This window comes from Hemitrygon akajei, chromosome 4, assembly GCF_048418815.1.
Source record: "Hemitrygon akajei chromosome 4, sHemAka1.3, whole genome shotgun sequence".
Lineage (NCBI taxonomy): Eukaryota > Metazoa > Chordata > Chondrichthyes > Myliobatiformes > Dasyatidae > Hemitrygon > Hemitrygon akajei.
The window spans coordinates 201900064-201912580 of NC_133127.1; the positions used below are offsets into that span (position 1 = coordinate 201900064).

A 12517-nucleotide genomic window follows, 5' to 3' on the forward strand; every position below is an offset into this window, starting at 1 on the left:
GCTACACCTCACACAGTCTCTCTGGGGCCTCCCACTCATCATGTGTCCCCTAACATTTTCCAACTTGTAAAGTTCCCAGGACTAAATTCCACAAGCTACAAGCTTTCACCAGGATGTTTTCAAGACTGGAGGAGTTGAGTTATAAGGAGAGACTGGATAATCTGGGACTCTTTTCTCTGGACTGTAGGAGGCTGAGGGATGACCTTATCAAAGTTTATCAAACCATGAGAAGTGTAGCTAAAGAGAATGGTCACAGTCTTTTCCCCAGTGTTGGTGAGTCTAGAACTAGAGGCCACATGTTTAAGGTGAGAGGAGACCTGAGGTGGAGGCCGATACGTTGGGGTCTTTTAAGAGCTTAGAAAAATAGAGGGCTATGGGTAACCCTAGGTAATTTATTAAGTAAGTACATCAGAGGTTACAACAGGACATTGATAAATGCAAAACTGAGCTGAGAAGTGGCAGATGGAGTTCAACCCAGGTAAGTGTGAAGTGGTTCATTTTGGTAGGTCAAATATGATGGCAGAATATAGTATTAATGGTAAGACTCTTGGCAGTGTGGAGGATCAGAGGGATCTTGGGGTCCGAGTCCACAGGACGCTCAAAACAGCTGTGCAGGTTGACTCTGTGGTTAAGAAGGCGTATGGTGTATTGGCCTTCATCAATCGGGGAATTGAATCTAGGAGCCGAGAGGTAATGTTGCAGCTATATAGGACCCTGATCAGACCCCACTTGGAGTACTGTGTTCAGTTCTGGTCACCTCACTTACAGGAAGGATGTGGAAGCCATAGAAAGGGTGCAGAGGAGATTTACAAGGATGTTGCCTAGATTGGGGAGCATGCCTTATGAGAATAGGTTGAGTGAACTTGGCCTTTTCTCCTTGGAACAAAGGAAGATGACCTGATAGAGGTGTATAAGATGATGAGAGGCATTGATCATGTGGATAGTCAGAGGCTTTTTCCCAGAGCTGAAATGGTTGCCACAAGAGGACATGGGTTTAAGGTGCTGGGGAGTAGGTACAGAGGAGATGTTAGGGGTAAGTTTTTTACTCAGAGAGTGGTGAGTACGTAGAATGGGCTGCAGGTGACGGTGGTGGAGGCAGATATGATAGGGTCTTTTAAGAGACTTTTAGATAGGTACATGGATCTTAGAAAAATAGAGGGCTCTAGGTAAGCCTAGTAATTTCTAAGGTAGGGACATGTTTGGTACAACTTTGTGGGCCGAAGGGCCTGTATTGTGCTGTAGGTTTTCAATATTTCTATGTTTACCACACAGAGGGCAGTGGGTGTATGGAATGAACTGCCAGAGGTAATGGTAGAGGTGGGTTGAGTCAGTATTGACTCAATGGGCAGAAGTGCCTCTTTGTGTGCCATGTGGTCTCATGATATTTCTGTGAGGGAGGGTGGGATTCACTGTCCTGTTTGGGAGGTGGTTATATTTCTGCGAGGGAGGGGAGGTATTCTCTGTCCTGTTGTGGAACTGATTATATTTCTGTGAGGGGGGAGGGATTCACTGTCCTCTTGGGGAGGTGATTATATTTCTGTGAAGGGGGGGAGGGTTTCACTTTCCTGTTTGGGAAGTGATTATATTTCTGCAAGGGAGGGGAGGGTTTCACTGTCCTCTTGTGGAGGTGATTATAGTATATTTCTGTGAGGGGGGAGGGTTTCACTGTCCTCTTGGGGAGGTGGTTATATTGCTGTAAGGGGGGATAGTTTCACTGTCCTGTTGGGGAAGTGATTATATTTCTGAGGGGGGGGGAGGGTTTCACAGTCCTGTTTGGGAAGTGATTATATTTCTGCGAGGGAGGAGGTATTCTCTGTCCTCTTGGGGAGGTGATTATATTTCTGCGAGGGAGGGGAGGTATTCTCTGTCCTCTTGGGGAGGTGATTATATTTCTGCGAGGGAGGGGAGGTATTCTCTGTCCTCTTGGGGAGGTGATTATATTTCTGTGAGGGAGGGGAGGGTTTCACTGTCCTCTTGGGGAGGTGATTATATTTCTGTGAGTGAGGGGAGGGATTCACTGTCTTCTTGGGGAGGTGATTATATTTCTGCGAGGGAGGGGAGGTATTCTCTGTCCTGTTGTGGAACTGATTATATTTCTGTGAGGGGGGAGGGATTCACTGTCCTCTTGGGGAGGTGATTATATTTCTGTGAAGGGGGAGGTATTCTCTGTCCTCTTGGGGAGGTGATTATATTTCTGCGAGGGAGGGGAGGTATTCTCTGTCCTCTTGGGGAGGTGATTATATTTCTGCGAGGGAGGGGAGGGATTCACTGTCCTCTTGGGGAGGTGATTATATTTCTGCGAGGGAGGGGAGGTATTCTCTGTCCTGTTGTGGAACTGATTATATTTCTGTGAGGGGGGAGGGATTCACTGTCCTCTTGGGGAGGTGATTATATTTCTGTGAAGGGGGAGGTATTCTCTGTCCTCTTGGGGAGGTGATTATATTTCTGCGAGGGAGGGGAGGTATTCTCTGTCCTCTTGGGGAGGTGATTATATTTCTGCGAGGGAGGGGAGGGTTTCACTGTCCTGTTGGGGAGGTGATTATATTTCTGCGAGGGAGGGGAGGGTTTCACTGTCCTGTTGGGGAAGTGATTATATTTCTGTGAGGGGGAGGGTTTCACTGTCCTGTTGGGGAAGTGATTATATTTCTGTGAGGGAGGGGAGGGATTCTCTGTCCTCTTGGGGAAGTGATTATATTTCTGCGAGTGAGGGGAGAGTTTCACTGTCCTGTTCGGGAAGTGATTATATTTCTGCGAGGGAGGGGAGGGCTTCACTGTCCTGTTCGGGAAGTGATTATTATATATTTCTGTGAGGAGGAGGGATTCACTGTCCTCTTGGGGAGGTGATTATATTTCTGTGAAGGGGGGGAGGGTTTCACTTTCCTGTTTGGGAAGTGATTATATTTCTGCAAGGGAGGGGAGGGTTTCACTGTCCTCTTGTGGAGGTGATTATAGTATATTTCTGTGAGGGGGGAGGGTTTCACTGTCCTTTTGGGGAAGTGATTATATTTCTGTGAGGGGGGAGGGTTTCACTGTCCTGTTGGGGAGGTGATTATATTTCTGCGAGGGAGGGGAGGGTTTCACTGTCCTGTTGGGGAAGTGATTATATTTCTGTGAGGGGGAGGGTTTCACTGTCCTGTTGGGGAAGTGATTATATTTCTGTGAGGGAGGGGAGGGATTCTCTGTCCTCTTGGGGAAGTGATTATATTTCTGCGAGGGAGGGGAGAGTTTCACTGTCCTGTTCGGGAAGTGATTATATTTCTGCGAGGGAGGGGAGGGCTTCACTGTCCTGTTCGGGAAGTGATTATTGTATATTTCTGTGAGGAGGAGGGATTCACTGTCCTCTTGGGGAGGTGGTTAAATTTCTATGAGGGGGGAGGGTTTCACTGTCCTGTTTGGGAAGTGATTATATTTCTGTGAGGGGGGAGGGTTTCACTGTCCTGTTCGGGAAGTGATTATTGTATATTTCTGTGAGGGGGGAGGGTTTCACTGTCCTGTTTGGGAAGTGATTATATTTCTGTGAGGGGGGAGGGTTTCACTGTCCTGTTCGGGAAGTGATTATTGTATATTTCTGTGAGGGGGGAGGGTTTCACTGTCCTGTTTGGGAAGTGATTATATTTCTGTGAGGGGGGATAGTTTCACTGTCCTGTTGGGGAAGTGATTATATTTCTGTGAGGGGGGAGGGTTTCACTGTCCTGTTCGGGAAGTGATTATTGTATATTTCTGTGAGGGGGGAGGGTTTCACTGTCCTCTTGGGGAGGTGGTTATATTGCTGTGAGGGGGGATAGTTTCACTGTCCTGTTGGGGAAGTGATTATATTTCTGAGGGGGGGGGAGGGTTTCACTGTCCTGTTTGGGAAGTGATTATATTTCTGCGAGGGAGGAGGTATTCTCTGTCCTCTTGGGGAGGTGATTATATTTCTGCGAGGGAGGGGAGGTATTCTCTGTCCTCTTGGGGAGGTGATTATATTTCTGCGAGGGAGGGGAGGTATTCTCTGTCCTCTTGGGGAGGTGATTATATTTCTGTGAGTGAGGGGAGGGATTCACTGTCCTCTTGGGGAGGTGATTATATTTCTGCGAGGGAGGGGAGGTATTCTCTGTCCTGTTGTGGAACTGATTATATTTCTGTGAGGGGGGAGGGATTCACTGTCCTCTTGGGGAGGTGATTATATTTCTGTGAAGGGGGGGGAGGTATTCTCTGTCCTCTTGGGGAGGTGATTATATTTCTGCGAGGGAGGAGGTATTCTCTGTCCTCTTGGGGAGGTGATTATATTTCTGCGAGGGAGGGGAGGTATTCTCTGTCCTCTTGGGGAGGTGATTATATTTCTGCGAGGGAGGGGAGGTATTCTCTGTCCTCTTGGGGAGGTGATTATATTTCTGCGAGGGAGGGGAGGTATTCTCTGTCCTCTTGGGGAGGTGATTATATTTCTGTGAGGGAGGGGAGGGTTTCACTGTCCTCTTGTGGTGGTGGTTATATTTCTGTGAGGGGGGAGGGTTTCACTGTCCTTTTGGGGAAGTGATTATATTTCTGTGAGGGGGGAGGGTTTCACTGTCCTGTTGGGGAGGTGATTATATTTCTGCGAGGGAGGGGAGGGTTTCACTGTCCTGTTGGGGAAGTGATTATATTTCTGTGAGGGGGAGGGTTTCACTGTCCTGTTGGGGAAGTGATTATATTTCTGTGAGGGAGGGGAGGGATTCTCTGTCCTCTTGGGGAAGTGATTATATTTCTGCGAGGGAGGGGAGAGTTTCACTGTCCTGTTCGGGAAGTGATTATATTTCTGCGAGGGAGGGGAGGGCTTCACTGTCCTGTTCGGGAAGTGATTATTGTATATTTCTGTGAGGAGGAGGGATTCACTGTCCTCTTGGGGAGGTGGTTAAATTTCTATGAGGGGGGAGGGTTTCACTGTCCTGTTTGGGAAGTGATTATATTTCTGTGAGGGGGGAGGGTTTCACTGTCCTGTTGGGGAAGTGATTATATTTCTGTGAGGGGGGAGGGTTTCACTGTCCTGTTCGGGAAGTGATTATTGTATATTTCTGTGAGGGGGGAGGGTTTCACTGTCCTGTTTGGGAAGTGATTATATTTCTGTGAGGGGGGAGGGTTTCACTGTCCTGTTCGGGAAGTGATTATTGTATATTTCTGTGAGGGGGGAGGGTTTCACTGTCCTGTTTGGGAAGTGATTATATTTCTGTGAGGGGGGAGGGTTTCACTGTCCTGTTCGGGAAGTGATTATTGTATATTTCTGTGAGGGGGGAGGGTTTCACTGTCCTGTTTGGGAAGTGATTATATTTCTGTGAGGGGGGAGGGTTTCACTGTCCTGTTCGGGAAGTGATTATTGTATATTTCTGTGAGGGGGGAGGGTTTCACTGTCCTGTTTGGGAAGTGATTATATTTCTGTGAGGGGGGATAGTTTCACTGTCCTGTTGGGGAAGTGATTATATTTCTGTGAGGGGGGAGGGTTTCACTGTCCTGTTCGGGAAGTGATTATTGTATATTTCTGTGAGGGGGGAGGGTTTCACTGTCCTCTTGGGGAGGTGGTTATATTGCTGTGAGGGGGGATAGTTTCACTGTCCTGTTGGGGAAGTGATTATATTTCTGAGGGGGGGGGGAGGGTTTCACTGTCCTGTTTGGGAAGTGATTATATTTCTGCGAGGGAGGAGGTATTCACTGTCCAGTTCGGGAAGTGATTATTGTATATTTCTGTGAGGAGGAGGGATTCACTGTCCTCTTGGGGAGGTGGTTAAATTTCTATGAGGGGGGAGGGTTTCACTGTCCTGTTTGGGAAGTGATTATATTTCTGTGAGGGGGGAGGGTTTCACTGTCCTGTTGGGGAAGTGATTATATTTCTGTGAGGGGGGAGGGTTTCACTGTCCTGTTCGGGAAGTGATTATTGTATATTTCTGTGAGGGGGGAGGGTTTCACTGTCCTGTTTGGGAAGTGATTATATTTCTGTGAGGGGGGAGGGTTTCACTGTCCTGTTCGGGAAGTGATTATTGTATATTTCTGTGAGGGGGGAGGGTTTCACTGTCCTGTTTGGGAAGTGATTATATTTCTGTGAGGGGGGATAGTTTCACTGTCCTCTTGGGGAGGTGATTATATTTCTGCGAGGGGGGAGGGATTCACTGTCCTCTTGGGGAGGTGATTATATTTCTGTGAAGGGGGAGGTATTCTCTGTCCTCTTGGGGAGGTGATTATATTTCTGCGAGGGAGGGGAGGGTTTCACTGTCCTGTTGAGGAAGTGATTATATTTCTGTGAGGGGGAGGGTTTCACTGTCCTGTTTGGGAAGTGATTATATTTCTGAGGGGGGGGGGAGGGTTTCACTGTCCTGTTTGGGAAGTGATTATATTTCTGCGAGGGAGGAGGTATTCTCTGTCCTCTTGGGGAGGTGATTATATTTCTGCGAGGGAGGGGAGGTATTCTCTGTCCTCTTGGGGAGGTGATTATATTTCTGCGAGGGAGGGGAGGTATTCTCTGTCCTCTTGGGGAGGTGATTATATTTCTGCGAGGGAGGGGAGGTATTCTCTGTCCTCTTGGGGAGGTGATTATATTTCTGTGAGGGAGGGGAGGGTTTCACTGTCCTCTTGGGGAGGTGATTATATTTCTGTGAGTGAGGGGAGGGATTCACTGTCCTCTTGGGGAGGTGATTATATTTCTGCGAGGGAGGGGAGGTATTCTCTGTCCTGTTGTGGAACTGATTATATTTCTGTGAGGGGGGAGGGATTCACTGTCCTCTTGGGGAGGTGATTATATTTCTGTGAAGGGGGGGGAGGTATTCTCTGTCCTCTTGGGGAGGTGATTATATTTCTGCGAGGGAGGAGGTATTCTCTGTCCTCTTGGGGAGGTGATTATATTTCTGCGAGGGAGGGGAGGTATTCTCTGTCCTCTTGGGGAGGTGATTATATTTCTGCGAGGGAGGGGAGGTATTCTCTGTCCTCTTGGGGAGGTGATTATATTTCTGCGAGGGAGGGGAGGTATTCTCTGTCCTCTTGGGGAGGTGATTATATTTCTGTGAGGGAGGGGAGGGTTTCACTGTCCTCTTGGGGAGGTGATTATATTTCTGTGAGTGAGGGGAGGGATTCACTGTCCTCTTGGGGAGGTGATTATATTTCTGCGAGGGAGGGGAGGTATTCTCTGTCCTGTTGTGGAACTGATTATATTTCTGTGAGGGGGGAGGGATTCACTGTCCTCTTGGGGAGGTGATTATATTTCTGTGAAGGGGGAGGTATTCTCTGTCCTCTTGGGGAGGTGATTATATTTCTGCGAGGGAGGGGAGGGTTTCACTGTCCTGTTGGGGAAGTGATTATATTTCTGTGAGGGTGAGGGTTTCACTGTCCTGTTGGGGAAGTGATTATATTTCTGAGGGGGGGGGGAGGGTTTCACTGTCCTGTTTGGGAAGTGATTATATTTCTGCGAGGGAGGAGGTATTCTCTGTCCTCTTGGGGAGGTGATTATATTTCTGCGAGGGAGGGGAGGTATTCTCTGTCCTCTTGGGGAGGTGATTATATTTCTGCGAGGGAGGGGAGGTATTCTCTGTCCTCTTGGGGAGGTGATTATATTTCTGCGAGGGAGGGGAGGTATTCTCTGTCCTCTTGGGGAGGTGATTATATTTCTGTGAGGGAGGGGAGGGTTTCACTGTCCTCTTGGGGAGGTGATTATATTTCTGTGAGTGAGGGGAGGGATTCACTGTCCTCTTGGGGAGGTGATTATATTTCTGCGAGGGAGGGGAGGTATTCTCTGTCCTGTTGTGGAACTGATTATATTTCTGTGAGGGGGGAGGGATTCACTGTCCTCTTGGGGAGGTGATTATATTTCTGTGAAGGGGGAGGTATTCTCTGTCCTCTTGGGGAGGTGATTATATTTCTGCGAGGGAGGGGAGGGTTTCACTGTCCTGTTGGGGAAGTGATTATATTTCTGTGAGGGGGAGGGTTTCACTGTCCTGTTGGGGAAGTGATTATATTTCTGTGAGGGAGGGGAGGGATTCTCTGTCCTCTTGGGGAAGTGATTATATTTCTGCGAGGGAGGGGAGGTATTCTCTGTCCTCTTGGGGAGGTGATTATATTTCTGTGAGGGGGGAGGTATTCTCTGTCCTGTTTGGGAAGTGATTATATTTCTGCAAGGGAGGGGAGGTATTCTCTGTCCTCTTGGGGAGGAGATTATAGTATATTGCTGTGAGGGTGGGATGGATTCACTGTCCTGTTGGGGAAGTGATTATATTTCTGTGAGGGAGGGGAGGTATTCTCTGTCCTCTTGGGGAGGTGATTATATTTCTGCGAGGGAGGAGGTATTCTCTGTCCTCTTGGGGAGGTGATTATATTTCTGTGAGGGGGGAGGTATTCTCTGTCCTCTTGGGGAGGTGATTATATTTCTGTGAGGGGGGAGGTATTCTCTGTCCTCTTGGGGAGGTGATTATATTTCTGTGAGGGAGGGGAGGTATTCTCTGTCCTCTTGGGGAGGTGATTATATTTCTGCGAGGGAGGAGGTATTCTCTGTCCTCTTGGGGAGGTGATTATATTTCTGTGAGGGAGGGGAGGTATTCTCTGTCCTCTTGGGGAAGTGATTATATTTCTGCGAGGGAGGGGGGGTATTCTCTGTCCTCTTGGGGAGGTGATTATATTTCTCGTGTTGGGCTCAGTGTAGCTGAGGAACAGCTCAGGAGTTGGCAATGTGAAGGTTGGAATGTCAATGAGGGTCCAGACACTGAGCAGTCTGTCCCCTGCACAGGAGGCAGAGGGGCAACTGGAGCAGCTGCAGGAAGCTCTGGGCTGCCTGGAGACGGTGAGCAAGCACCTGGCCGAGTTCCTGTGCGAGGATCAGCTCCATCTTGAGGAGAGTTGCGGCATCTTCCAGATCTTCAGCGAGAAGTTCCTCGCGGCCAGGGAGGTGAGTGCTGCTAAGGAGGGGAGGAGTAGGGAGAGGAGGGCTGGGGAGAGGGGAGGATGGAGGAAAGTGAGAAGGTGTGGGGGAGGGGAGAGAGTGGGTGTGGAAGGAGGGGGCTGATTTTGAGAGGGAGTGTGTGGGTGATGGGGAGGGAGAGGGATGGGGTCAGATTTGGAAGTAGACAGGTAACCTGATACCTGCTGGGATCTTAACATCACTGACCACTCATAGCTGCCTCTCCCCCTCACCCCCCACATCCTGACTCTGCTTACCTTCCACCCAAATTCCCTACTGCCCCCTACTCTCTCCTGTTAACCCCATTCCCTCACTCCCTCCCCAAAACCACTACTACCCCCTCCCTAAACTCCCTACCCCCTCCTGTTAACCCCCATTCCCTCACCGTTCCCAAAATCCCTACTCCCTCCCTAAACCCCCTACCCCCTCCTGTTAAACCGCATTCCCTCACTCCCTCCCCAAACCCCCTACTCCCTCCCTTTAACCCCCCATTCCCTCACTGCCTTCCAAAACCCCTGCCTACCATTCACCCTTCTCCCACGACCCTCATCCCCTCATCTCTTCCTCCCCCCCACCCAGGAGAACCGACAACGACAGTCAAAGGAGATGCGGCGTCACCAGCGTGAGGAGGAAGCCGCTAAGCGCCTCTCCATCGCCAGCTGCTCCCACCGGGAGCGGGGGCTAACTAACCCTGACGCTGACCTTGAGTCGCTGCTGCTCGGCAACCGTCGCTCCTTCTGCCAGCGGGTACCCCGCAGCCAGTCACTGCGTCTAATGAGTGGCCCAGCCCAGGCCCCAAACACTGCTTTGCCCCCGTCGCTAGCTCTTCGAGCTCAGGCCCCAGCCCTGGCCAAAACCCAGGCCTCAACCCAGGCCCCGGCTCCAGCCCTAATCCAGGCCCCAGTCATCTCTCCCTCGCCGGCCCCAAACCCATCAGTAGTCCCTCCATCCCCATCCACGTCCCCAACCCCATCCCCAGAGGAGGTGTTGCGACTCCGCCAAGTGTCAGAGCGTCTCCTGGGTCCACGGACAACCCGTAGGTTGGGGTCGGGACCCAGACCACAGAGGTCGAGCGCGGTGACTTGCTCGCCACCCAGTACTGCAGCTCCAAACCCGGACTCAACCCCTGTCCCCTCCTCGGGTCATCCCCACGTCCATTTGCCCCTGGCTGGAGCCCAAACCCAGGCTGTTGCCCCATTGCCTCCCACACTTCCAGCCGCTGCAGCTAGTGTGACCTCACGGAGCAGCTCTCCGCCCCTGGCCCGGCCATCTCGCCCCTCCACGGGCCGGAGCCTCTCTGTCGATATCCTCGAGCCCTCCCGGACCAGAGTGCACCTCTCCCGTGGCTTCTCTGTGGACCGACCCACTCTGCCCGCTGCCCTCAGGCGACCCTCGTCCACCTCCATCTCTTCCATTCTGAGGAGACACTCCTCCTCCTCCACACCCTCTCGCAGGCGACCCTCCACCCTCTTCCAGCGGCAGCCCTCCACTTCCTCCCCCACCCGCAGGAGACGTTCCTCTGCATCCCGCTCCCTCAGAGGTGTGAAGCCTCCTGCAGCCGACAGGCCCGAGCAAGCAGCAGAGACAAAGGCCACGGGATCTGGCTTCTGGTCAATTTCCAACCTCTTTGGCAAGAAGCCCCCCAAAACAGTGGATGGGGCAGGAGGAGCAGCGGCAGAGTCGGAGGCAAAGGAGCCGGCTGTGGCCCCCATCAGGGGGGCAGGATTCATCAGTAGTCTATTTAAGGGTTTCAGTGGCCACAAGGGCCCCAAGCACTAACCAGGGACCTTCGGATCCCACAGGAGAGCTACCCGCACCAGTGGAGGAACTGGGCATCACTACCAGTTACACATGCCCTCGAATCACCTCAAAGTTCAAAGTAACTTTATTATCAAAGTACATATACTGTATATCATCATAGGCAATCTTGAGATTCATCCTTGTGGGCATTCACAGTAAATACAAGAAATGCAACAGAATTAATGAAATGCAGCACAAACAAACAACATGCAAAGGACAACAAGCTGTACAGATACAAACCTAAGCCAATAATAATAACGATAAATAACTAAGCAGGAAATATCGGGAACATGAAATGAAGAGTTTTTGAAAGTGAGTCCATTGGTTGTTGGAACATTTCAGTGATGGGCAAGTGACGATGAGACATTATCCCCTCTGCTTCAAGAACCTGATGGTTGAGGGGTAATAACTGTTCCTGAACCTGGTGGTGGGGTCCTGAGGCTCCTGTTCCTCCTTCCTGGTGGCAGCAGCAAGAAGAGAACATGTCCTGGATGAACATCTTACTGTGTTCATTACTTTTAAAACAGTAAGCTGTTAAATGTTTTTAAAATTCTGTGATTATTGAATTTTTTTACCATAAATTATTGCTGCAAACATCGAAACAAGAGACTCTGCCTATGACACGTGGCCAGACTGCAGACCTCAGCAGGAGTCTACAGAATGTACAGACTGTGCAAGCAACTTAGGCAATCTATCTCCCCCTGACAGAGTCTCTCTAGGGGTGGGTCTCTCTGCTCCCAAAGTGTGGGATCAGTGCAGGGACTCTCCATCTTCCCAAGAGTGGGCACTTGTTGACAAAACAACACACACTAAATGCTGGAGGAACTCAGCAGGTCAGGCAGCATTAATGGAAATGAATAAACAGTCAATGTTAGTGTCAAAAGGGAATACAAATTCAATCTGATTAATTCCCACCCAACCAGTTGGTCTACTCTCAGTCACCAGCAGAGAGATGGAGGTTGTCATCAGCGGAGTGGCCAGTGTGGGGTTTCAGTTTCACCATAACCACGCAGCTCCAGAAGCTGTTCGAGCCTTGGTGCCTTGGTCCAAAGTTGCCCAACGGACTGAGACAACAGTGTCTGCTCTTTGTATCAAGGCTGCATTGAATCGTGTGCTGCCAATCTGGTTGGATCGTATCTTAAAGACAGCAAGGAAGTGATTTTTAAAGGTTGATCACCCCAGCCATGTCCCATGACTTTCTGAGGGCATTGTTCCAAACCCCAGCATCTTTATCTGCTTCCGACAACCTCCGTCAAAAATGGCTGGATGATTGCACAGTATTCAGTTTGAGTCAGAGCTGTTCAGCACACATTGCAGTCCAATCTGGCAACAAAGGTTCATGAGCCAATGGAGAATCAGGTCACTAAAGTACCCAAAAAAATACCAAAACCAGAAAGAGCTCCTCGTGACATTCAACAACATCGCTATTCACTGTTGCATTGGTTGGAAACTCCACTCAGCCAAGTCCATGAGGACTTTGGGCACAAATTGGTCAATCGGTCAGCTCTCGATCAAAGATCAACTTTATTCACCATATACAGTACATTGACATGTATTAGGAATTTGCTGTGGTGTGTTGGTCAGGGTATGACATGCAACACAAAACTACATTCAACAATTGTAAAGAACAAATTGTATAAAAATAAAGTTAGATGTTGAAGTACGAATATGGAGTAAAATGTGCATAAATACCAGCATGTATTTGCAATGTAAACAGCGTTATAAGCAGTGGTTTAAAGGGTTTACAGTGCATTTGTAGTGTTAATACGTTCTGTGTATGATGTTCCACGCCCTTTCACACCCTGTATGAGAGGTTATTATGCAGGCTTA

General features: G+C 49.7%; 1 protein-coding gene across 1 annotated transcript in view; it reads left to right on the plus strand.

Moving 5' to 3' along the window:
- The window catches only part of LOC140726052 (FH2 domain-containing protein 1-like), a 91344-nt gene extending 79034 nt beyond the window's left edge, over window positions 1–12310 (plus strand). The window contains exons 11-12 of the mRNA XM_073041948.1: window positions 8717–8875; window positions 9467–12310. Coding sequence (XP_072898049.1) covers window positions 8717–8875; window positions 9467–10666 — 1359 coding nt within the window. The 3' untranslated portion in view covers window positions 10667–12310. The remainder of the gene's footprint in view (window positions 1–8716; window positions 8876–9466) is intronic.
- Window positions 12311–12517: the final 207 nt, after the last annotated feature.